This window comes from Enhydra lutris, unplaced genomic scaffold (genome assembly GCF_002288905.1).
Source record: "Enhydra lutris kenyoni isolate GAN:26980312 unplaced genomic scaffold, ASM228890v2 scaffoldscaffold22, whole genome shotgun sequence".
Lineage (NCBI taxonomy): Eukaryota > Metazoa > Chordata > Mammalia > Carnivora > Mustelidae > Enhydra > Enhydra lutris.
The window spans coordinates 14542276-14569863 of NW_019154106.1; the positions used below are offsets into that span (position 1 = coordinate 14542276).

General features: G+C 36.6%; 2 protein-coding genes across 2 annotated transcripts; both read right to left on the reverse strand.

Moving 5' to 3' along the window:
• Positions 1 to 11049: 11049 nt before the first annotated feature.
• LOC111150155 (olfactory receptor 4P4-like) lies at positions 11050 to 11985 on the reverse strand. The gene has a single exon (XM_022507549.1). It carries the CDS (start codon positions 11983 to 11985, stop codon positions 11050 to 11052), a length of 936 nt encoding a protein of 311 aa, XP_022363257.1.
• Positions 11986 to 22897: 10912 nt separating this feature from the next.
• Positions 22898 to 23826, reverse strand: LOC111149887 (olfactory receptor 4P4-like). Its single transcript, XM_022507185.1, is given in 2 exon segments — positions 22898 to 23208; positions 23211 to 23826. Coding segments are annotated over 2 exon segments (927 nt in total).
• Between the last annotated feature and the right edge of the window lie 3762 nt (positions 23827 to 27588).

Sequence of the window (27588 nt, forward strand, 5' to 3'; positions counted from 1 at the left end):
ACAGTGGAAAAAAGACAGTCTCTTCAATAAATGGTGCTGGGAAAATTGGACAGCTATATGTAGAAGAATGAAACTCGACCATTCTCTTACACCATACACAAAGATAAACTCGAAATAGATAAAAGACCTCAACGTGAGGCAGGAATCCATCAGAATCCTAGAGGAGAACATAGGCAGTAACCTCTTCGATATCAGCCACAGCAACTTCTTTCAAGATATGTCTCCAAAGGCAAAGGAAAAAAAAAGCAAAAATGAACTTTTTGGACTTCATCACGATCAAAACCTTCTGACCAGCACAGGAAACAGTCAACAAAACAAAGAGGCAACCCACGGAATGGGAGAAGATATTTGCAAATGACAGTACAGACAAAAGGCTGATATCCAGGATCTAGAAAGATCTTCTCAAACTCCACACACACAAAACAGATAATCATGTTAAAAAATGGGCAGAAGAAAAAAAAAAATGGGCAGAAGACATGAACAGACACTTCTCCAATGAAGACATGCAAATGGCTAATGGACACATGAAAAAATGTTCATCATCACTAGCCATCAGGGAGATTAAAATTAAAACCACATTGAGATACCACCTTACACCAGTTAGAATGGCCAAAATTAGCAAGACAGGAAAGAACATGTGTTGGAGAGGATGTGGAGAAAGGAGAACCTTCTTACACTGTTGGTGGTGCAACACTTTGGAAAACAATGTGGAGATTCCTTAAGAAATTACAAATAGAGCTTCCCTATGACCCTGCAATTGCACTACTGGGTATTTACCCCAAAGATACAGATGTACTGAAAAGAAGGGCCATCTGTACCCCTATGTTTATAGCAGCAATGTCCACAGTCACCAAACTGTGGAAAGAACCAGATGCCCTTCAATGGATGAATGGATAAGGAAGATGTGGTCCATAAACGCTATGGAGTATTATGCCTCCATCAGAAAGGATGAATACCCAACTTTTGTAGCAACATGGACGGGACTGGAAGAGATTATGCTGAGTGAAATAAGTCAAGCAGAGAGAGTCAATTATCATATGGTTTCACTTATTTGTGGAGCATAAGAAATAACATGGAGGACATGGGGAGATGGAGAGGCGAAGAGGGTTGAGGGAAATTGGAAGGGGTGATAAACCATGAGAGACTAAGGACTCTGAAAAACAATCTCAGGGTTTTGAAGGGTTAGGGGGTGGGAGGTTGGGTGAGCCTGGTGTCAGGTATTATGGAGGGCATGTATTGCATGAAGCTTGGGTGTTGTGCATAAACAAAAAATTCTGGTACACTGAAAAGAAATTTAAAAAATAAAAAATATATATATAAAAAAATAAAATAAAACTAATAAGAAGAACGGAAGGCAGTTTACCTTTATGGTTTTTCTGCTGACTCAGTGTACCATAATTCACAAGTCAATTTCTTCCCATCGGTCTGAATTATAGTACAGAGTTCTTTTTGATATTTATCCAAATCATGTCTTTTGCCAGACCCTTAAAGAATCTTGACGCTGCATAATTCAAAGAAAAAATGTAGGAAAATGTTTATATGAAGAGAAACAGTTGGGACCAATCCTCCATTACTAATTATACCAGTGTGTGACTTTGGATACCAATTTCTAAAAAAATTTAAATTATCTCATTTGTAAAATAAAAAAAAATCTGACTGAACTTTGACACAAAATGGTTGAGAAACTCAAAAAAATCAAGAAATGACCCTTGCTTTATTAACCATAAGAGTATAAGTGCTAGTGTTACCTAATCAGTAAAGCTGTCAATAATGAAGTCAAGTAAATATGGCTCCCTGTAGAAAATGAAATTTTATTTATTTTTATTTTTTTTAAGATTTTATTTATTTATTTGACAGAGAGAGATCACAAGTAGGCAGAGAGGCAGGCAGAGAGAGAGGAGGAAGCAGGCTCCCTGCTAAGCAGAGAGCCCAAGGCAGGGCTCGATCCCAGGACCTTGGGATCATGACAAGAGCCGAAGGCAGAGGCTTTAACCCACTGAGCCACCCAGACGCCCCAGAAAATGAAATTTCAATGCCATAAAATTATTTTGAGCAGGAAGGTAACTTTGAGATCTGTACTAACCTAATCAATCTCCTAGTTCTAAATAGAATTGATTTTAATTAAAAGTATGTAGAAAATACAGGGACACCTGGCTGGCTTAGTGGAACATGAAACTCTTAATCGTGATGTTGTGAGTTTGAGCCCCATGTAGGGCATAGAGATTACTTAAAGAAAATCTTAAAAAATTAAAAAAAATAAATAAACAGTATATAGAAGATACATAGAATTAATGAAGATAGCTTCAGTTTCTTCATCATTCACCAATTATATTGAACCTACAGGATTTGATATGTGAAGAGACAGGCAATTTAATTGCAGTTGACCATAGCTTCTGCTAACTTAGGTAAAGTCTCAGTGCTAATGAAAAAATAACATTGAATTGGTAACCCATGATACAATTGTTTTTTCTGTTAATTTTTGACCTCAAAAGGCATCATTAATATTTACCATCTTTCTTTAGAAGTTTTGATATATCTTCTGCCCTAATCTTGTTGCTACAGTTTCTCATCAATTAATTTTTAAATTCTCCCCTCATCACCCTCTTTTAGAGATTAAGTTAACTGTATCACCTGTCAAATATAAAATTCCTTTGTAATGGGGCCTTAAAACAAATTAATTTATTTCTTTGGTACAATTTTAAGATTTAGAATTAGCTTAGCTAGAATCATTGAAAAGTTAGTTTTCATGCCTCCAATGATGCCATGAAAATTTCTTCTTACCTATAAATAAACACATTATTTTAAAAATAATATTTGAAATACTTGTTTGGTCATTTTTTTAAAAATATTTTATTTATTTGACAGAGAGAGATCACAAGTGGAGAGAGAGAGAGAGAGAGAGGAGGAAGCAGGCTCCCTGTCTAGCAGAGAGCCTGATGTGGGATTCGATCCCAGGACCCTGAGATCATGACCTGAGCTGAAGGAAGAGGCTTAACCCACTGAGCCACCCAGGCAGCCCCTGTTCGGTCATTTTTTAAAGTAATTGCTTGTTCCTTTGGATGGACATAAATAAAACCATTATCTCAATCATGTGCATACAAATACACAACCACCTGAATTGTTCTTCTTTTTCCCCTTCCCCAAAATTAACCAAGAAAATTCTACTACATACCTGAAATTAATCCTCTATGCAAATTAATTGTTAGAATATGTAGGTAAAGCCCATCATTCTGTCTTCATTTGATACAAAATTAAATTTTCAACTGATGAAATGTGGTATAACCCTATAACAAAACTGTAATGCTAAATATGTGGTTCAATTTCCTATTTTCTCCAAACTTGAGTCAACAGATAATGCTTCATTTGCCCTTTTTTCTTTTTTTTTCATTTCACCGTTCCACAATATCGTGTGGTTCATCAAGTAGGAACCACCACATATATTTCTAGCTTCTCAATATTATTTCATTAAAGATTTATTTACTTATTTATTTATTTATTTATTTAGGAAAGAGCACAGGAACGGGGAGGGGCAAAGAGAAAGGGAGTGAATCCCCAAGCTGACTTCCCACTGAGCACAGAGCCTGATCTCAGAAGCTGAGATCATGACTTAAAGCCAAAACGAAGGAGTTGATGCTTAGAAGTCTGAACCACCAGGTGCCACTCTGTCTTCTTAATTTTAGAGTGCAAGAGGACCTCTGATTTCTATTGTCAACTCAGTCATCAATTTTCAGTGTGAAGTCCAAACTTCATTTTCCTCAACACTTTTGTTTGTCTAAAACATAAGCAAATTATTTGTTCCCTAAATAAATCAGAGTTATGAGTTTCAAATTTAGAAATAGATGTGTGAGAACTTTGAAAAAAATACTATCTAAATGAATATGGTATTAAGATCAGTGTGATGCACGTACAAGAGTGCTAATACCTTACAGAGATAACAATTAGTTGAAGATTTCCTAGATCACCTAACTAGTATTTAGCAAACCAGCATTTGAAATCAGAGTTTTCTGAATTTAGAGCCTGAGTCCATACCTGGAACAGAAGAAATTTAATGTTAAAGATGCCTTTCCTCCAATTACCTAATTATTTCATGCAAAACCAGATAACCTCCAAAATCATGATCCTTAAACCATTTCAGCCATTCTAATCTTGATATGCAGATGACAAAATGAGATAATAAATTATGACAAACTATTTTAGTCTATAAAATGCAGAAAATATTCAAACAAAACTGCAATCTCAATCTGTTCCTCTCTCCTGCATATGTAGCCCAATTACAAAGAGTGAGAATAGAGAATAAAAAATCTCTATTATTTTAGAGAATGCAATTTATTCTTAGGGAATAAAATGCACTAAATCTTGTCATGTCCTTGGATATGCTACTCCAGCCACAGATAGTCCCTCTGTAAGAGCAGTGGTTAGAAGAAAGAGGTCATCATTTACTCCCTGCTGTAGTTCTTCCCTCACCGTAGGAACTTGTGTTCACTTGTTCTAGAGTCCCCTTCTTAAAAAACAAATTTAGTCTTGATGATTTATATCTTTCAGTTAAGATTTTGCTTAAACTTTGGGCTCTCTGCTATTGTCAAAGTTTTGAAAAACCTTGATCATAATGAATATAATAAATTCTGGGTTTGTTATGAATGAGCGTATGGCCTCGTTTCATTACTTTACTACACTATCAGTAGGTTTAATAATTTGTATATAAGCTTGCAATTTGAGCATCCCACATGCATAACATAAACTTTTTAAATTCTCCCAATAATTCTGAGAAGTAAATATTTCTAATAAGCTCATTTAAAAAAATGAAACTGAGTCATAGAGAAATTAAGTAATTAGCCCAAGACCACAGACATAATTAGTAGAGTCTGACAATCTGAAACAACATGTCTCATTTAGTAACATACTTAGCAAAACATTATGTACTTAGCATAGTTACTGATACATAGTGAATACTCAATAGGTATTGGATACTCTTAAGGACTTAAACGAGTGCCTCACTGACCCCAATATTTTCGTTTTTAATTTATGCCAAACTAAACCTAATATAGTCTTAAGTTTTGTGATCCTAAGTTTCCGAAGGACAGAGAGACAGTCTTATATTCTGTCTTGAAATACTAAAAGGTGTTTACACAAATTAAGCTTTCAATTCTTGCCAGGTATCCCCAATCTGTACGATCTTTGACATGTACTGTGTTTTTCTCAGATCATCGTATTGGCAATAGATAAGTACATCACTGGTGGGTACATCTACCTCCTGAGACTGCTGTGAGATAAAATGTGAAAGTCACCCAGTACATTGTATGGACTTGATAAATATTTCTAATTATTTTATCTTTGTCCTATATCTTGCCAAATACAGGCTACCATTTATTTAACCAATACCCAGCAAATGTTTGTAAATAATTAAAATAAATAGCTTCAGTGATTTCAAATGGTCTATAAATAAAATACTCCATAAATGAAATTATTGTCCTAAGGCTTATTCCCGGAAACAAGGGCAGGCAACAAAATAAACAGAGATAAGATAAACAGAGACTCAAGTTTTGAGATATTTTCATTTGATTTTTTGGGTGACCTGCGTAGGGTCATAGGTTAACTTAGTTCTTGAATTCTTGGAGTTTGTTTGTTTTCAGGAAGGAGTTATCAATAATCATGATAGGGTTAGTGCAGGGAGTTGGTCCTTTCAATTTGGGCTTTATCACTTTCCTAGCAACCTGTGAATCGCATTTTCTTAATCAATTCTTTTTCAGCCCCCCTCCCCAACAAGTTCTAAAAAAGTTTTATTTTTGGCCTTTTTTTTTTTTGTTTTTGTAATTTGAAATTTGTCATCCCCCTATGCATCACTCCCCGTTGCTGTCTGCCTGTCTCTTAGAATGTCGCACGGCACTTTCAATGGGTAGTACTTCGAATTTATCACTGCCTCAACCTCAAAACAAGATAGTCTACAAAATTCAGAGAAGATGCCTGTATTCAACTTTAACTGAAAGTCAGTCAGCTAGCTGTGCAGTGGAGGCAAAAATATACTTAGCGGATCTCACACAGTCAGGCAGGATAATGGGAAGGGAAAAGAAATAATTCACCTCATGTTCTTTCACGTTTTCTGGATCCATTCCTACTTCTTCCTTCCAGTGTCCTGGTCATTCACCTACTGTCCAGAGCATTTCATGTCAGCTTCTTGAATTCACATTTCACTCAGTAGAACTCATCAGCCATTCACAGAAAGAAAGCTGGTATTATTTTAGAGACAACTGACATCACTCAACCAACATTCCCACAATGAGTCATATATTCAGAGCGACAGTTGGAAGTCTAATGGAATAATTTTATATCCAAAGGGAACAAATCACAATCTATATTTTCATCATTAAAATTACCCCTAGAGATGTCCAAGCTCACATGATTAATTAATACTTTATAGAGAGTGCATTATAAATTACATTTCTCTTATCCTAGAGCACTATTCTTTCCAAGAAGTTTGGATTTACCTTCCCAAATAGAAGTTCACCAGGTTGATTTCCTTTAGATCTAAGTTGACAAAGTGCAGCTAGGATCGGATCCGGATTATAAACAGTGTGCAAGCCACAATTAATGTTGCATGCCATTTAGGAATTTGTCATTAGAAATTGCTCCTGGGCCCCAGGGACCATATTTTCCTGCACTTAAGGAATTCTGTGATGAAAACAAACTTGAGGGCCTAATCCTTTCTCTGATCTCCATAAACTGACAGAAGTTTAGACAGCCTTGGCCCTCATGGTAGGTAATGATCTTCATCTCTCCTCAAATACCATCTTTATTAGAGTCTGTAAGAGAATGACAATGAGTTATAGAGTACTTCCAAGTATGTAGGTAAATTTCTGGGAAAATTATAAACTAATAGAGCTTAGTATTATTTTGTATTATTTTTAGCTTAGAGAAAACTAAAGATTTATTTTTAAAAACAGACTGAAAAAGAGCACGAGCATGGGAAGGGGCAGAGGGAAAGGGAGAGAAACCTCAAGCAGACTCCCCACTGACCCAGGGCTTGATCCCAGGACCCTGAGATCAGGAACTGAGTAGAAATCAAGAGTTGGACGCTTAAGGGACTGAACCACTGAAGTGCCCCTGATTTAGAACATTTTTAAAAAGTTATTTGAAAAAGAAAATTTGCATTTGAACAAAATTTACATTTGAAAATCTTTAAATGAGGGTTTGCTGGGTGTCATACACTAAGTGCTCCTGTTTAATCTTCACAAAGACTCACTGTGTTCTTATTTGACCCACAAGAAAACTCTGTAATGCCTAAGAAAAATACTTGACTGACTAAGGTCACTAGGCAAGGAGGATATTGCAGATCAATGTCAAGAGAATATTTAGTTCTGGGAAGGGGAGCGGTGAGGACAGGATGGTTGACTGTGGAGATGGTAGCCGTGTTCTACTTTTGATTCATATGGAGATTACAGGGGTATTTCCTGTTCAGTTCTCTACCCCAACCCCAGCCTTCATCTCTCTCTCTCTCTAAGTGTCTTTGTGTATTCTATTTCACAAGTTAAATATGAGAAGAATACATAGTGAGACAACTCTAAAACCATATTCAAGGCACTGAAGCGACCCAGGGTAGAGTGTGAAGTTGGGTTTGCCTCCAAAGAATTAACTTGAAAGCAAGTCTAGGTGTTTCATTTTGGTCTGGTCTATTCCCACTCTCCTAAGGAGATCTGGTTTTTTTTTGTTGTTGTTGTTGTTGTTTTTGTTTATTTTTTAAACCTTATTGAAGAATCATTGACAAATATATTGTGTATATCTGAGGTGGACAGTGTGATGATTTTATATGCATATACATTGTGGAATTATTATGAATATATTATTACCATCCCTTTATATAGTTCACTACTCTGTGTGTGTGGCAAGAATGCTCTACTCTTAGCAGCTTTGAAGTAGACAAAACTGTATTATTAACTGTCATCACCATATTGTGGTTAGGTCCTCAGAACTGATTCTTCTCCTAACTGGAAGTTTCTACCCTTTGACCTAGGTCGCCCCACCGAAACCTGATTTAAGGCATTCTAACACTTTACTCAAAGAAACCTTCCCCAGTCTGTGGCATATTTTCACCATTATTCCTATTCTCAGCCCAGAACTCCCATGGATGGATGCCCATTGAGCTCCCAGTCACCTCCAAACCAGGGCATCATCTCCAGGCTCTGCTTGCAACCCCTACCCCTAAATCTTTCTAGCTTTAGTTCCTCACCAAGGAAGAGCATTTCCTCCCATAGGCTTACTGTCCTCCAATGTGGAGGTGTCATTACAAAAGTCTTAATAGTTATGGTAGCACTTAAGAGGTCAATGTACCATAAATGGGCTATGACTTAGAAATGATGAATGAGTTAATATTCACTCATAAAGCACAGCAGGAAGAAAGTTGTTCAAAGAAGACTATGCTCTTGATAAAAGCTGCTGTGACGTATTGTAAAAAGTCTAGCTGTGTTTATTCACAAAATTCATTTTGGATACGTTAAGTTTGGATAGAATCTGGGCAACTCCAAAGGTAATTAAACGTGCATTTGCTAGCTGCCTATCTTGTATAGTTAAATGTTGATTTTAGCAGTTTGGGAGAATTTATTATAAATTAAGTTTTTCTAAATAACATAGTATCTTCTCTGTGTGTTCCTTTCTTCTAGAAGACGGTCAAGAAGAGAGCATCATGAAGACAGCACCATTGAGAAAAGAATATGGAAATAGTCATATGACTTCTGTTGTAGATGATTAATGTCTTAAGTAATAGCTATCCCATGAGTCTTAGCCACTAATCAATTTCTCAAATGCAATTTCAATTTATCATTTCATGTTTAAGTGACATTAATAACTTTACTTACCAGTTTTGTATTGTAAATGAAGAATATAAAATGCTAGTTGTTTGCTGATATGAACAAGAGTCAAGCCATTACAAAATGGTAGACTGACATGCGAATCAAAGTGTAGGACTCCTGGTTTGATGCTCTTTCTTCTCCCTAAGTGCCATTAAGATGATTCTTGAGGATGAAGACAAAATCTACCAATTATTTATATTCTGACTTTCCTTTAAGATTTTTATAAAGATTAATCACTTATGGTGTTATGAAACTTTTTAATAAAGTAAAACATTTGCTCCAAGAGAACTTATGGGTAATAAATATTAAGCTGATATGAAAGTATCTTTTTATTTTTTGCATTAATGAAAGACAATAGGACTAAGAGTAAGACTTATCACTCTCATTCTTTTTCTCTCAAAATCTGTAGATATTTCTACACTGTCTTTTACTATGTGGTACCAGTGATGTAGTTTAAGCAACCACAATATTAATTTTTTCCTAATAATTTGTCGAAGTTGTAATTTATGTGATTTTTCTCACATATAAATGTGCTACAATTTGCATTTCTTATCATTTTCTCTCCCATTTCTGCCCCTTCATTTTTTAAAAAAGATTTATTGATTTTAGAGAGAAAGAGAGTACAAGTGGGAGGGACAGAGGGAAAGGCGAGAGAGTTTCAAGCAGACTCCATGCAGAGTGTGGAGCTTGAAAGCAGGGTTGATCTCACGCCCCCAAAATCACAACCTGAGCCAAAATCAAGAGTTGGATGCTTAACCCACTGTGCTACCCAAGTGCCCCACTTTCCCCTTCGTTTTATGTTGCTGTTAAAATTAATTTTTTAATTCTATTGCATTTTGTTTTTAAATATTCTTCATGTTTTAGAAATAACTCCCTTGATAGTATTATACCATTACCAATCTTCTTTTGAATGTCAATTCTTTTTCATAAAGATCCTTATTATTTGCATTCTATTGATGATAAAAAATACATATATTTTTTAAGATTTTATTTATTTGACAGAGAGAGAGAGAGATCACAAGTAGGTGGAGAGGCAGGCAGAGAGAGAGAGAGAGGAGGGAGCAGGTTCTCCACTGAGCAGAGAGCCCAATACGGGGCTCGATCCCAGGACCCTGGGATCACGACCTGAGCTGAAGGCAGAGGCTTTAACCCACTGAGCCACCCAGGTGCCCCTAAAAAATATTTTCTTACATTGTTTTCTGGTTTTCTTGGGAAATTTTTCTCCAAAATACCTACAGACAATATGTTCTATTCATGGGTGATGGTAGTATATCTTTTAATTTCACAAAAAACTGTGTTTTCTTTTATTACTTCCTTTCTCACTTTAAGATGAAAAATATATATATATATAGAATTATATTGAAGGAAAATTTCTATCTTGAAAAAGTTCAGTTGGCCCTATTCCTTGTCCATCAGGTTGGAAATGGAATGCATTTCTCAGGTCTACATGACAAGGCAAGCTGATATGTGCAGTTTCTCCCAAACGCACAGTTTTGAGGTCACTCAACTAACCCAGCTCTACTGGAATGGGATATGCTCTACTACTTTTCTCATCTTGTCTTTCCACATTGTGAGTATCTGTGATGCAATAAACATGACAACAGAAATGAAAATTTCCCCCTATCCCTTTGTCCCTATCTATGACACGTTAAGGGAGATGTGGGGGAGGGGGTGCAGCAGCTCCCACAGGGCAAATATGAGCACCCCTTTTTCTTTGCTTTTTCTTTGGTTTAGAACCAAATTATCTGCATGGATTTTTTTCATCACATAATTTATTTCACATAAGACTTAGATGAATATCCTACAGAAAATAAAGTTCAATAACGAAAAAAAAATCTTTTTTAATTTCTGAAAACCACTTTTAATCTCCATCTCTACAGAATCACAAAATGTTGTCAAATCTATAAATTTCATATGCAAACAAATATTGAAGTTCACAAGCAGCCTCACAGCTTCAGAAATGCTTACTGTATGTGACATGGCCACCGTCATTCCTTTAGCCTAGAATATTTTTAATATACTTATGTTCCTACCCAATCCCAGTTCCACTAGTAAAATTGTCACCTTACTCATAATTCCTCAGCTTGTCATCTCCAACATTCATTAAGTGAAAAGTTTGGTTTCAATGATCTGAATGATCAGGGATCTCTGATTTCAAGTTCATTTTTGCTTCTGCCTGAAGATTTTAGCATTTATTGAGTAGGACAAGTCAATTGTGTTTTTCTTCTGACAATATCCTTTGACACCAAACGCTTCTCATGGCTTTTTTCATCTCTGTATTTCTCGGAGTATAGATTAGGGGATTGAACATAGGAGCAATGATGGTGTAAAATAGTGCAAATATTTTGTCCTCAGGGAAAGTGGTAGGAGGTTGAAGGTAGGCAAATATTGAAGGTCCAAAAAATAATATGACCACAGTGATATGAGACCCACAGGTAGAAAGAGCTTTGCGTCTTCCCTCAGCTGAGAGATTTCTTAAACTCAGTAATATAACAACATAAGACCCAAACAAGAGAACAAAGGTTACTAAAGTGACCATTCCTGAATTGGCAACCACAAGGACACCAATGATGTAGGTATCAGGGCAGGCAACTTTCAGCAGAGGGAAGATATCACATTGGTAGTGATTGATTTCACTGGGGCCACAGAAGGGCAACCCGATTATCAGAGAAAACTGAGAAAAAGAATGGAGAGCCCCGCCAGCCCACGCAGCCAAGACTAGGAGATGGCACCTTGTCCTGTTCATGATGAGCAGGTAGTGGAGAGGTTTGCAGATGGCAACGTAGCGATCAAAGGCCATGACTGTAAGAATGAGGATTTCAATCATTCCTAGGAAGTGCAAGGCAAAGACCTGCAACATGCAGTTATCATAAGAGATGGTTTTTCTAGCCAGTAGCAGGTCACCAATCAGTTTGGGTGTCACACAGGAGGTGTAGCAAATGTCCATAAAGGATAAGTGGCTGAGGAAATAGTACATCGCTTGGTAAAAAAGGTCACTGCATCGAACAGAGACAAGAATTAGGAGATTTCCCACCAAGACGGAAACATAACAAAATAAGAAGAAAACAAAGCAAAATTTTTGTATGTTCTGGTTATAAGAAAGTCCCAAAAGGATGAATTCTGAGATGTTTCTCTGACTTTCCATAAATTGTGGGTTATGCACAAATAACTGAGCATCTGAAAAAGAAAAAAAATTTGGATGAAAACATTGACAATATAAACACAATCATATAAAACCTACTAACAAAATATGAACCTAATTAAACAAATCACAATGGTTAATTTATAAATCAATATTATTACATTTTTTCCCTTTAGGAATCATTACTGATTTGGGGATGATTTTTTAATCTTTTCAAATATTCTTTTATTTTGAAATACTAAAAAGTACTTTTGATTAAATTTTGAAAATATAATGATTTAAAAATTACTATTTTCTAGGAGGAAATTGTGCCACTGTTCTTTATAACATTTAAATAGTAGTGGCATTAATTTAATGCAGGATATTTATTTTACATATCATTTTCCATTGTGTTCTTTAGTCACGGCAGGCTTCTGTTCCAGGTAAAGTTCCATTTCTCCACAAGTTATGGAACTTCCTCCTAAACTGGCTGGAGACAGAGGATGGAGGAAGGTAATTGCATTTAAAAAAAGAGAAACAAAAACACATCTGCTTAAATTGTGAGTTGGGTGATTAGGATTGGAAATAATATTCTTTGAACTATAAAGGTGGGTGTGGGGTGTGTACTATTGATTGAGCTTGAGAAACCTATCGTGCTAGCTATGTTATAAGGCAAAAATAGTTGAAAATATTAAAAAAGTAGATTTCTTTTGTCAGTGAAATTTTGAAAAATAATTAGAAAAATATGTATATTTCTTTTTTTTTTAAAGATTTTATTTATTTATTTGACAGACAGAGATCACAAGTAGGCAGAGAGGCAGGCAGAGAGAGAGGAAGGGAAGCAGGCTCCCTGCTGAGAAGAGAGCACTATGCGGGGCTCGATCCCAGGGCCCCAGGATCATGACCTGAGCCGAAGGCAGAGGCTTTAACCCACTGAGCCACCCAGGCGCCCCAAATATGTATATTTCTAACTTAAATTATAGTGTAAAAGAATGTTTTAAAGGTTTTTTTTTTTTAATTTATATATTTGACAGACAGAGATCACAAGCAGGCAGAGAGGCAGGCAGAGAGAGAGGAGAGGAGAAAGCAGGCTCCCTGCTGAGCAGAGAGTTCCCTGTGGGGCTTGATCCCAGAGAAGACCAGAGCCAAAGGCAGAGGCTTTAACCCACTGAGCCACCCAGGCGTCCGAGTGTAAAAGAATGTTTTTTTTTTGTTTTGTTTTTGGTTTTTTTTAAGATTTTATTTATTTATTTGACAGAGAGAAATCACAAGCAGGCAGAGAAGCAGGCAGAGAGAGAGGAGGAAGCAGACTCCCCGCCGAGCAGAAAGCCCGACGCGGGGCTCGAACCCAGGACCCAGGATCATGACCCAAGCCGGTAAACTCCATAGCAATTAAACTTCATAATGTAAATAAAGAAAGAAAAAGACACTAATGGAAATTGAAGACATTCTTGTGAGAGAAGGAACACAAGTAGTGAGGGGAAGAAGGAGAAGTAGACTTGCCAAGCAGGGAGCCTGATGTGGGGCTCAATCCCAGGACCCTGAGATCATGAAGTGATTCGAAAACAGGAGCTTAACAACTGAGCCACCCAGGTGCCCCACTAGTCTCCCTTTTTAACATGAAAACATCAAGTCGTATCCTCAAAATTGTATACAAGTTATAGTTCTCCCATAATTTTTTAAAAGATTTTTTATTTATTTATTTGACAGAGAGAGAAATCACAAGCAGGCATACAGGCAAGCAGAGAGAGGGATGCGGCGCTCGATCCCAGGACCCCGAGATCACGACCCGAGCTGAAGGCAGAGGCTTAACCCACTGAGCCACCCAGGTGCCCCTTAACACTTAATTTTAAATGAATAGTCTTTTTCCATGCTACCAAAATTAAATAAAAAAGCCAGTTTGTAATTTTGTAGTCTGCTTAACAGTCCTGTTCTTTCCTTATGAGTTACCACCAGCTTTGTAAAATGGCATTCTCTTATAGGTAAACCAGGGTAATTAAATTAATTAATAATTAGTATATTTGTATATACTAAATATATACATTTCTATTGATGTACTTAACATGTGCCTTATTACAAACTTACTTTACCTGATTCAGGTGAATCTAAAAAAATTGAAGAGATGCTAATTTCAAGGCTGGGATTTTCTTCAAGATTGTAGGCTGGAAAGTCACTGGCAGCCTAAAGATTTTATTATTTTTGCATGCATTTTTCAAAAACACAAATTCTGTTTATACTATACAATATAAACTAAATATTGCTTTTTTTTTTTTAACTCTTGCTTAAATTTTAATACACCAACCAGAAGGTATAATCCTTAAGATAACAGAATAAGTGTCAAGTAGATCCGATGAGCCCAAAACAGGAGGTTGTAAGTGTGATTACCTGAGCATCAGTCGTGCATGGTCTTCAGGTTTTCAGTTAGTCAGGAAAATGTCTTGATCACACATATGCCCCCTTTAGTTACATAGTTTGCTAACCCTTCACTGGCATTTACATCTGAAAATGTGAGACTGGAAAGCACTGATTCAAACAAATCTCAGTAAATTCTCTAAAAATATCTATTATTATCACTTTCCTTGAATTTGTAGGAAGGAAAGTCCTATCCTTTTGCAAAGTGGGTGAAAATATAAATACCACTGCAAACTATCCTGATTCACAGAGAAATATGTGTCCAGTTCACAAGAAGGTGATCTAAGATTTTAAATACAGATATAATTCCCTGACCCCCGTTCATACTTAGAAGTAAACAAGAGTATTTTGGATTGTCTGCTAAAGCATCCTACACATCTATGCCCTAGAAGTCAGGTCTTTCAGGTGTACGCCTGCCTGCAAGTCATTTGTTCTCCAAGAGCCAAATACAGACTGAGAAGAGATCATAAGAACTTTTTGATTTTGAACTTTACAGGCATTGTTTTCCCAGAAGTAGTTCTTAAAAGATCCTCAGCAAAGAACACTAATCAATTGTCCAAGCCTCCTGCCCTAACCTCCTGGGAATTTTCAGGCTTTAAATTTATTTTCCACTTTTGCATTAGCCAAGCTCTGGGTACTGTGTCTCTAGTGGTCACTATTGTTATTCAGATCCAAAGTAGTTAAAGAACTTCTGCCTTCTGGCTAATTTCTTCCTCTGAAAAGCAGGAGGGAAAAGTATGCAACCCTATGAGAGCATTGGTTTGTTTTAGAGAAATCTCTGTTTCTACAGTGGAGAAGGTAAAAGAAAATCAGAGAGAGAAATTTCCAGAGTCCCAACAAGAGTCATTAACAAAAGAAACACGAGATGAATAACAATGAACAAGTCAATGACCTGTCACACCACTACTCTCCTGGACCACAGCCACACCCAATAGTAATTAACCTCATTGCTGCAATGAGGGGTTGGATTGTTAAGAAGAAAAAAAATAGCAAAATAAATTAAAAATTAAAAAAAGGAAATCCCCACTCTTATTTGTAGGTTGGAAAAGGACTCATAGATTTTGTTGAAAAATATTGGAGAGGATAACCAACTCTATTCTCATTACTACCAGGCACTTTCCTTTGTGTGGTTGCAGTGCTGCAAGGTACACAGACTCAGAATTGTGTGCACTGAAATTCAGGTGGCTTCCCTTCTTGGAAGGCAGCTATGCTCACCACTATATGACCAATGCAGGTGGCCTACTTTCTTGAACAGAAAATCCATATATGTGTGTACTCATATGACTTCCGAAAATCAGTGTTTTATAGCATCCCATCTGGAACAGCTCACATAGTAAATTAATCATAAATTTTATAAGCATTTTTAAATTCCTATATGTCAATCACTGTATTAATTATTTCAAGTGCATTATCTGATTTATTTATTAAAAATAACTTTCATGGGAATTATTGCCCTTATTCCTCAAAGGGAAAAGAAAAAAAAGGAATCTTCTAGAGATTAAATAGCTTGCTCAAGATAACAGAGCTGGTTTCCAAAATAATAACAATATATCTGGTCTTCATAACTTTTGTAGAACTAAGAGGTATGGCAACATTACATAAAGGTTGACAGTAGATAAATGGATATTATTGTGATGCTATTATATTATGCAATAAGTGGTACCATAAAAATGCTCAATTGATTCAAGGGCAGAAGAAGAAAATAGGAAAGAACAAATAGAATTAGTAGAAATTTATTACAAGATGATAGACTTACACTCCAACTTATCGATAATCACATTACATGGAAGTGGTGTACGCAGTAAAATTAAAAGATCAAATAGGATACACAAACAAAACAAAGCAAAACAAAAACAAACAAAAAAAGCCATGCAATCTAACTATACTCTGGAAACAGAAAATTATGTATTTTACGTATGAAGATACAAATAATAGATTAGAGGTAAAGGGATGGAAAAGATAAACAATGCTAAGGCCAATGAAAGAGGGAAAGGCTTTTCAATTATCAGAGAAAATTTAAGAGCAAAAAATATTACCAATGATTAAAAAAAAAATCATGTCATATGATAAAGCGGCCAACTAATCAAGAAGACATAACTACCTAAATGTTTATGGTCCTAATAACAGGGCCATCAATTCATAAAGCAACAACTTATAGAATCTGAAGGAAAAACAGACAAATTCACAATATGGTTGAATATTTCAGAACACATCTATTAATAATTAATGGAAGAAGTAAAAAATCAGCAAAGATATTAGTAGACTTGAGCAAAACCATCAACTGGCTGGACTTGATTGTCTCTATGAAATACTCTATCTGACTCTAGCAGAATACATATTCTTGTCAAGTTAGCTCAGCGCATTGACTGGGTTGTGTCATTTTTCTGGTCCATCAAGTAAGTCTCAATAATAAAAGGACTCTAATCTTTCTAAGTATTTTCTTTGACCACAGTGGAATCAAAAGAAAAATATTAGAAAGAAATCTAGAAGATTTCTAAATATCTGGAAATTATATAAGACACTTACTTCTTTTTTTTAAGATTTATTTATTTATTTATTTGACAGAGATCACAAGCAGGCAGAGAAGCAGGCAGAGAGAGAGGGGGAAGCAGGCTCCCCGTTGAGCAGAGAGCCCGATGTGGGGCTCAATCCCAGGACCCTGAGATCATGACCCGAGCTGAAGGCAGAGGCTTTAACTCACTGAGGCACCCAGGTGCCCAATGAGGCACTTACTTCTAAGTAAGCTCTCGGATCAAAAAGTAATCAAAAGGGAAATTAGAAAGTAGCTTTATATGAATGAAAATGAAAACAAAATACATCAGACTTTGTGGGATCCTGCTAATGCAGAACTTGGAGGGAAATTTATTGCACTAAATATCTAGACTGGAAAAGAATAAAGCTTTCAGATTAATGTCCTCAGCCTCCAGCTTTAAATTAGAAAAGGAAGAGTGAGTTAAGCCAGAGTGAAAAGAATAAAGTAATGAAGATCAAAGTGAAAATCCATGAAAAACAAAAGAGAAAAATAATTGGGAAAATTGAAAGCAAAAACACCTATTTGAGAAATTCAATAATGTTGATAAACCTCTGGCCAGACTAAATGAGAGCAAAGGGAAAAAGACACAAATTACCAATATCAAGAATGAGAGAAATGACATCACTACAAATTTTGCAAATAATGAAAGATTAATGAGAGAATAGTATAAGCATTTTATGTGTAAAAATTCAACAATTTAGGGGCACCTGAGTGGCTCAGTTGTTTACGTGGCTGCCTTCAGCTCAGGTCTTGATCCCAGGGTCCTGGGATCAAGCCCTGCATCAGGCTTCCTGCTCAGCGGAGAGCCTGTTTCTCCCTCTCCCTCTGCCTGCCACTCTGCCTGCTTGTGCTCTTTCTCTCTGTCAAATAAATAAATACAATCTTTTTAAAAAATTAAAAAAAGAAAACTTCAACATCTTAGATGAAAATCTTTAAGATGGGCAAAAGATTTTGAAAAGACATTTTCCCAAAAGGCACTGCACTCTTTACACCAGTCAAGTAAGTGCATGAAAATCTGCTCAATATTACTAGCTATTTATGAAATTCAAATTAAAGCTACAATGAAAAGCTAGTTCACACCTTGTAGTATGGCTAATAAGAAAATTTGTATACGAAGAGTGGAAGAAAAGTGGGAGCACTCGTAAACTTCCTGTGGGGATATAACTTTGAAAAGACAGTTTGGTAGTTTCTTAAAATGTGAAACACATAGCTGCCTATGACCAACCATTCCACACCTAAGGATTTACCTGACAGAAGAGAAGCATATGGTTCACACAGAAACTTGTGCATGAATGTCCACAAGCAGGTTTGTTTGTAGTAGCCCAAACTGGAAATGAGCCAAATTCCCAAGAGCAGAACTGTGGAATTTGCAGGGTAGAATCCATGCAGCCATGAACAAAGAATGCACAACTGATTCGTGCAATGATATGGATTAATCTCCAAATAATCATACGGAAAGAAGCTAGTGAACATAGGTTATATACCGCATGATAAATTTATGTAAAAATCTAGAGAACACAAACTAATCTATAAGGACCCAAAGCAAATCACCAGGTATCAGGGAAAACTTTTCAGAGGGCTGGATACTCTCCCAGTCTTGATAATGGTGATGGAGTCACAGGTTTATACTTAGGTCCCAACTTAATCAGATTGTACATTTTAAATATGTGCAGTTTTTTGTAGAGCAATTATAGTTCAATGAGAGTTTTAGAAGTAACCTAGGACTGAAGAATACCCAAAGAATGAACTTGGAAGAGAAGAGCCCTCCCCAAAGTTGGGATTGGAAAAGGTGAGGTTGTAGGTATGGCCAAGACAGTCACACTGACCCAGCAAGTGGGAAGTGCATGGGAAGGCAAGACAGTGCAAAATGATAGGAGGCTACATATAGGTTGGATGGAGAGAACCAGCTAAAAGGAGGGCTATGTGAGGCTACGAGCATGCAGTAGTTCCTTACAGAAGAGGCTAGGAAACAAACTTTCTTGGATGTAGGCTGACAGATACTGAATGGGGAGTACTTAGATATACTGGAGACTTGAGAACTGGGAGGGTCAAGACCCAGGACAAATGTTTGCTTTTGGAGGAGGGTCAAGTGCTAAGCATTTGCCTGCTCTACCCTTTTCATTTTATCAGTTTCAATTTTCATGCCCTAAAATCTTTTGTAAAAGCACATTACTATATTTTTATCCATTATGATAATCTTTGTTTTTCTACTGGAGAATTTAGTCCATTGTGTTGATTTTGTTTTACTCATATATTTGGACGAAGTTCTATGACTTCTTCTTTTCCTCCCTCCTCCCCCTCCTTCTTCTAACCTTGCACTCTTCCTTCTCTCCCTCCACCTCCTCTTCCTCTCTTTTCTCCTCCTCCTCCTTCTTCCTCCTACTACTTTTCACAATTTGTCTATTTTCTCCCTCTTTTCTTGCTTTTTAATTGGATTGGCCTCCTTTCATTCCTTCAATGCTATTTTACCCATCTGTTTATCTACCTTCCTCCCCACCTTCCTAAGTGCCTATGCCTTTCTTATTACTTTATTTACTTATTACTTTACACTGATGGCCACAACTGCCTGAAGCTGACAGCAGTTACCCTTCTGCTGAACCATACACGGTACTTAAAACCCTTTTTTTCGGATCGTTTTCTTCCAACCACAACCCACATGATGTTGTGGACAGGATCTTTGTTCTGTCTTCTATGCTTTATCTCACATGTTAGATAAGATTGCCTATTTTAATATAATTTTTAAGCTTACAGATAAGCCTAGTACTTCTCTCATTCTCCATTCTTCCTGGCATCTATCTTCCTTCTCAGACTTCCTCCCTTTTTAATGAAAACATTCTCCACAACTTCTTTCAGTGAGCATAGATTTGTATTCAGATCTTGGTTATTTTTCATTGTTGTTGCATTGTACTGAAAAATTCTCATTTTACTCTTCTTGAAAAATTCAGAAGTCAAGGGTAACATTTTTCTTTAAGTGCTTTCATGAGACAATTCCATTTTCTTCTGTTATCTTATGATTTCAATATTGACAGGAAATAGTGTTTTCTATGATTCTTCTTAAAAGCAATCTTTTTGTGGGTGCCTGGATGGCTCAGTTGGTTAAACATCTACCTTCTGCTCATGTCTTCTTGGTCCCAGGGTCCTGGGATCAAGCCCTGCATCAGGCTTTCCCTGCTCAGTGGATAGTCTCTCTCCTCCATCTTCCTCTGCTACCACTCATGCTCTCACTCTCTCTCTCTCTCAAATAAATGAATAAAATCTTTAAAAAGGGAGCAAATATGTTTCATTTTTGTGATTATTTTGTAAAGATTATCTTCATCAGTTTTCAAAAATTAACAATAATTATCTTTAAATTTTTTTTTCTGTTACCCAAATCCTGGAGTCTTATAGATATATGTTGTTTTCTCCTACTTCATTCATAATGTCTCTTAATATATCTACTTTTTTCTACCACTTCTTCTTTCTAATTCAGTGTTCTGGTAAATTGTTAATATCAAGATTCCATCCACCCTATTTTTCTTAAAATATAGCTACTCCTTTTTATCTATCAAGTTTCTAATTAGAATATCCTATATTCATTTCTTAAATTATTTTGTCTTTTAACACCTTGGACAACTTTGAGATTCCTGTTGCTATATCATGTTTTCATTTATTTATTTATTTATTTGACGGACAGAGATCACAAGAAGGCATAGAGGCAGGCAGAGAGGGGGGAGCAAGGCTCCCCGCTGAGTAGAGAGCCAGATATGGGGCTCGATCCCAGGACCCTGAGATCATGACCTGAGGCAAAGGCAGAGGCTTTAACCAACTGAGCCACTCAGGCGCCCTGCTACATCATGTTTTTATTTATTTATTTTCTTAAGGATTGTATTTATTTATTTGAGAAACAGAGATAGGGAGAGAAAGCACAAGCAGGGGCTGGTGGGATAGAGGGAGAAGCCAGCTCCCCGCTGAGCAGGAAGACTGATGCAGGACTCCATCCCAGGACCTGAGATTATGACCTGAGCTGAAGGTAGATACTTAACCATCATAGCAACCCAGGAACCCCTATAACGTACTTTTAAAATTATTTCTTACTTTTATATAATAGACATACTCATATTCTGTTTGTATCTGAGAACTACACTCAAGGGTGCTATTGTATGACATATTCTGCTATAGCTGTTTTCTACATAACTTCCTCTTTTCTCAGTAATTTTTGCTGTGTGATCATATGCTTTGCACAGAAATTAAATATTTCTCTCTCATTCTTCATTGTCTACCCAAATCTGTTTATTCTGATTACAGCAAAGATAGAAACCCCTGGAAGATGTTATTTTCTACACTGTGTACTTCTACGTATGTGTGTGGATGTGTGGCAATCCGACATTGTACATACAGCATTCCTTCTTCACCTAAAACCACTACCCTTATTCAAAGCCTACCAAAATGTTTTGTTATTTGTTTTTTTTTGTTTGTTTGTTTTTTTCCTTTTTGGGAGCTAAATAAAGAATTTTCCTTATTTTGCTTATTAGGACAAACAACTTCATATAGTACAGTGAATATCCTATGTATTAAAATTTCCCAATTGTGATCACCAAAGTGTTCATCTTGCTAACATAACCTAATGTTCTGTTCTGGGAAGTTTTTCTGACCTGTGCTGTAGGGACTATCTTCTTAAGACCTCTCTTCTTTCTAAGAACTGTATATCTATGACAGACTGGTTCATCTGCATTAATAAACATCTTACATACCATGGATCCTAGACGTGCCAGAAGTTTCACATTTTTCTAAACCATTTATTGCACTCACCCTAGCGTTTTTCTATTGATAATACTTTTTTATTTTATATATTTTATGTCAGTAATGTATTAAGAAAGAATACTAACACAGGTATATAACCACTATCCTAAAACTAAGTCTTAATTACGATATAAAACACGCTAAAGCAAGAATAGAAGATCTATATTAACCAAAAGAAATGTTCAAGAATGCTCAAAGCAGTGCTGCTCATGATGGCCAAAACAGGAAGTGACCCAAGTGTCTAGCAACAAGAGATAGGATAAATTAGCCGTTACATACTCACACAATGAAATACTATGAAAGCACTCAGAAAATCACAAAACATGAGGAATGAATCTCACAAGCATAATGAAGAGACACTAAGAGTATGATCTATATCAATATTTTTCCATGAAGTACAAAAGTATATCAAACTAATTGATTTAGAGATGAAGAGAGTGAGGGGAGGCTAGTGACTATAAAGAGAAACAAGGAAGACTTCAGGTACTGGTAATTTCTAACTCTTCATCTGGTTGCTGATTACAGGATTTTATTGTTCCTTTTGTGGTAATGCATGAACTGCATATAAATGTTACATGCAACTTTCTGTGTTCATGGTTGAGTAAACAGCTGAAAATTGAAGGTATTATTTTCTTTAGCTCTTTAGTATTTTAAAGTATGAAAAAATGCATGCTCTGTTTTATCTTTTTTCTTTTCCCAATACAATGGCCAATAGGTGATACAATCTTTTGTACATAAGATATCATCTGATTGTTTTATATCATATAAGCATAATTCTTTTTAAAATATTATTTATTTTAGAGACAGAGAGAGAGAGAGAACAAGAACACAGTGGGGAGGGGCAATGAGAGAGGAAGAGAGAGAATCTCAGCCAGAGTCCCACTGAGTTCAGAGCCCCACGGGGCTTGAGCTCAGGACCCTGAGGTCATGACCTGAGCTGAAATCAAGAGTCAGATGCTCAATCTAGTGAGCTGCCCAGGCGCCATTATAAGCCTAATTCTTAATACCTATCTTAGGTGGAGAGGCATGTGAATAAGAATTACACTCAGTTTGTTGATAAGGTGTCAGATTGAAGCATAAAACAACAGAGATGATGCTTCCTGCTTGCCCTCTAATTTCTCCAAGCAGTGGGGCCAGATGATTAGAATAGATCTTATTCAGTCTTAGGTTTCAAGGAACCACAGCATGAAAATCAGAAAAGCTTTTGCAAACCTACTTTCCTTCCAACAGTACATGACAGCACCACACTTTCCTCAACGCGTTCTTCATCTCTGTGTTTCTCAGTGTGTAGATCAGAGGGTTGAACATGGGGGCAATGATGGTGTAGAAAAGAGCAAACACTTTGTCTTCTGGGAAAGTTGTGGCGGGCCGAATGTAAATGAATAGCGCAGGTGCAAAGAACAGAACCATGACAGTGAGGTGGGAAGTGCAGGTGGAAAGAGCTTTGGAGTGGCTCTCAGCAGGGTAAGCCCTAAGGGTGTATAATATCAGAAAATAGGACACCATCAAAATCACAAAGTCATCAGAGCAATCAGTCCTGAATTCACAACGACCAAGAGACCAATTCTGTATGTGTCCGTGCAGGCCAGCTTCAGTAAAGGATACACGTCGCAGAAGTAGTGATCCATCTCATTGGGACCACAGAAGGGTAGGAAGATGGTGAGGAGGAACTGACTGGCAGAGTGGATTAAGGCCCCAGTACAGCAGGCTGTGATGATAGTGTTACACCTCTCTCTGCTCATGATGACGGTGTAGTGCAGGGGCTTACAGATGGCCACATAACGGTCATAGGCCATCCCTGTGAGGATGAAGATCTCCACACCTCCAAATAAATGTGTGGTAAAGAGTTGTGTCATGCAGTTACTGTAGGAAATGGTCTTCCTTTCTGCCAGTAAGTCAGTCATTAGTTTGGGTGTCACAGTGGACGTGTAGCAAAGGTCGGAGAGTGAGAGGTAATTAAGGAAAAAATACATGGGTTGCTCAATTAGCTGACTGCACATGATAGAAATCATGATGAGCAAGTTTCCCCCACAAATAGCAATGTAGCAAAATAAAAATAATACAAAACAAAGGATTTCAATGTTCTTGTTTTTGGAAAGTCCCATGAGAATAAATACAGTGACATTATTGCTTTGATCCATGGTCCACTGTAGATAGAATACAATAATCACCTGAAATACAGAATTCATGAAGCCATATTTAGAAGGGTTTCTTGAGTAGAGTGATGATCATATCCTATTCAAGGAATTCACTAGGTTGACTATGCCTCATCCAAGTGTCTCAGAGAATAAAAACCAAATATCAATTAAAATGATCCCGAAGATGACTGTCGGAGAACACAAAATAACAACTTTCCATTAAATCTACCAGCAAATTATGACCAATGTCTGCCTTAGTGAACACAAAGGCCTTTGATCAATCCCCAGTTGAGTCTTAAATGTTACTTAAAACACAACACTGATTGCCTAACAATGCGATCCACCCAATACTTTTATAATTTCGGATCAATTCTGACCAGAAATCTTCATTACATCTGTATTTTCATGATTCAGGGTCATGATTCAGCCCTGACCTTATACCTGACTTCTCAATCAATTCTGATTTAAATTTCCTCTTCAACTCTATTCCTAAGTTAACATGGTCACCCATACAATGAATAATCACACTGTAATAAAGATGGAATTTTAAAACAAAAATCTTCATTTTCATAGTGGAATTTTAAGAACTTGAATTTGTTAAGGACAAATTATTGAGAACTAACTTCAGACAATTCTCCAAATCAGATGACAGTGATATTAGCCAGTAAGTTAAAGAGGCTTTTTTTTTTTTTTTGACAGACAAAAATCACAAGTAGGCAGAGAGGCAAGCAGAGAGAGAGGGGAAGCAGGCTCCCTGCTGAGCAAAGAGCTCAATGGGGGGCTCAATCCCAGGACCCTGGGATCATGACCGGAGCCGAAGGCAGAGGCTTTAACCCACTGAGCCACCCAGGCGCCCCTAAAAAGGCTATTTCAATTTGAATAAAATATAATGCTGAATATACTACTGGCTTGAATTATTCATTAAACATACCTGAAATATGTTCCTTATCCTCACTCATGCATAACGGCTTTTTGCATAATTTTAAGTCCCTAAGTAAAGAAAGTCTTGGAATGTTCTTAGGCAAAGCCATTTCATCAATCTGTATGCATTTATTTGGAGTTTGCTAAAAATATTACTTGAATCTCTAGTTGTCTTAGTGCAGAAGGCTATAGCTATGCTTAATGTCCTGCCCGGCAGTCCTGGGTTCAACCTCCTGACAGTCAAAGGGTTATCACCACTAACTACTACATATTTTAGTGTTTGTAAAAAATCATGTATAGGGCACCTGGGTGGTTCAGTAGGTTAAGCATCTGCTTTCAGCTCAGGTCATAATCTCAGGGTCCTTGGATCTAGCCTCGCATGGAGCTCCTTGCTCAGTGGGGACCCTGCTTCTCCCTCTCCTTCTGCTCCTCCCCCTGCTCATGCTCTCTCTCTCTCAAGTAAATAAATAATCTTTAAAAAATAAATAAAAAATAAAAATATTTTAAAAAATCATGTGTATTATCTGATGATTCATTATAGTTTTGAGGAATCCCTGGTAACATGTCTTAATTCAGCCACTAACTTCAGATATGACCTTTGCACATCAGTTAATTTCTTTTAAGAAGTTCTTATTCCTTTGAAACCCAGAAAAATATATCCTGTCTATACAATTCAGATGGAGACTCCACTTTGATCATAGGCGAGAAAGACCTTTAAAAACAAAACAAAACATTGCACACATGACAGTATAATTATATTAAAATTAATATGCACAAGGAAAAATGAAATTACTTTAGGTTTATAGAGGTTAAGGAACTTATGCATAGTAACATGACTAGTGTATATAGCAAACTAGAACTTATAACCTGAATTTTCTGACTCCAGTGCCTATGTTTCTAAACACTTTACTATACAACCCCTCAAAAGGGAAATATTGAAGTAACAATATAAATTTAACATGAACTCTGGCTGTCCCAACTCTGAAATTTGCACACATTTCTGAATCTTCTAGACGAAACCAGAATCACTCCTGAATGGATCATGGCCCCCATTTTAGTCACTCAAGTTTAAAGGGAAAGTGTGTGACAGGAAACACAGAATATAAGATTGACTCAAGTCTCTGTAAGAAACCACAAACCAAATCAGTTCAGGGTTCTGAAATAAATAAGCCAGCCCTAGAATGAAAACAAACATACAGCTTATGTGCTCCTCTAGGAACTAATGTATTTCTTATTCTCACAAACATGAGTAGTGATACAGCAACTTCAGCTGTTGGCCAAGCAAGAAAAACAGATTGGAGAAAACCATCTGAGTGCATGCCCTAATACTGCCAGACCTTACACATTTGGGACCTGGTATATTCTTGGCATATAAATGTCCTATCTGTAGAATGAGGGCACTAGCTTCAGTGATCCCATCATGATGTCTTCTGCAGAATCAAAATTACCTTATTCCTGGTGAATGTTTTACTGACCATCTTCCTAAAGTTGTAATAATTTGTTCTTTTTTTATGTGCAGGCGTCTAATAAAACAGGCAAAATTAGTACATGACTTTGATCTTATTTTTCTAGTATATGAGATCCTTCCCTCAGTAGACAACCAAGATCTCTGAATTTAGTCCTCTCTGAAACCAAGAAGTCTTATGCTATAGAATTCACAGTAAAATCTACTTTAAAATGAGCTGCTAATTAATATGTTTTCCCAACATAGTAGTTAAGAATATATTTTCTTTCAAAAGCTATCATTACAGGGGCACCTGGATGGCTCAGTGGGTTAAAGCCTCTGCCTTTGGCTCAGGTCATGATCTCAGGGTCCTGGGATCGAGCCCCGCGTCAGGCTATCTGCTCAGCAGGGAGCCTACTTCCCTCACTCTCTCAGCCTGCCTCTCTGCCTACTTGTGATCTCCGTCTGTCAAATAAATAAATAAATAAAATCTTTAAAAAAAAAGCTATCATTACAGATTTGTGCAAATAATAGTAAAAAAAAATTACTCACATTTTTTCCTCTGCACTTATTTTGAATGTGTTCTTCTTTTATTGTTTTTTATGACCTATCTTCATTGAAATCACAGGCATTCTTTAAATATTTGAATTTTTTTTTCTTTAGGTTTCTGACTTGAAATTTGTCTCAACTCAGTGAGGTGAGTGCTACTGGTGAGTTCCACGTTCTAATTTTCTCCAATGTATACATAAAAATAATACCATATTCATGCATTTTTTTTTGTAACTACTTTCACCTGTCATACCTTCGGTTCAAATAAATGATAGATCACCTGCAGAAAAAAAAGTTTGAAGTCAAGAAGAGGACTTCATTTTCCAAAATTAGTCAAATAATAATTTATATACTCTGTATTTGTACCACCACATCATTCTTGAGGGTTTCAAGGCTCAAATGCTAAGTAAAATTTTAGGTAATGTTTATATCCTAAAAGTACACTTGTTTCCTCCCAAGGTGTTGCTTTTTTAGTTTGAGTTAATTGTTTTCTGTCCCCAAGTAATCAATTCACCAGTTAGTATCCTCTTAGATCCAAGTTACCTGGGCAGCTCTACAGCTGGATGACTAATGCCCTACACAAGAGGTCACGGCAGCATGTTGTTAGAATCCCACTCATTAAAAGGTCCTTGGTGACTGAGACCTGCTGTTTATGCCCATTTGAGTTTCTTTTTCCCTTTGCTATAATCTGGGGATTGAACCTTAGTTCTGGTCCTTATGTTAAGAAATGATATCCACACATTCCCACATAGAGTTTTTTTTTTATTATTCTCTGGGGAAAAAAGATATATATATATATATATATATATATATATATATATATATATATATATGTGTGTGTGTGTGTGTGT

Excerpts from the sequence above, each read along its gene's own strand:
- LOC111150155 (XM_022507549.1), bottom strand. The coding sequence starts at position 11,985 with ATGGAAAGTCAGAGAAACATCTCAGAATTCATCCTTTTGGGACTTTCT.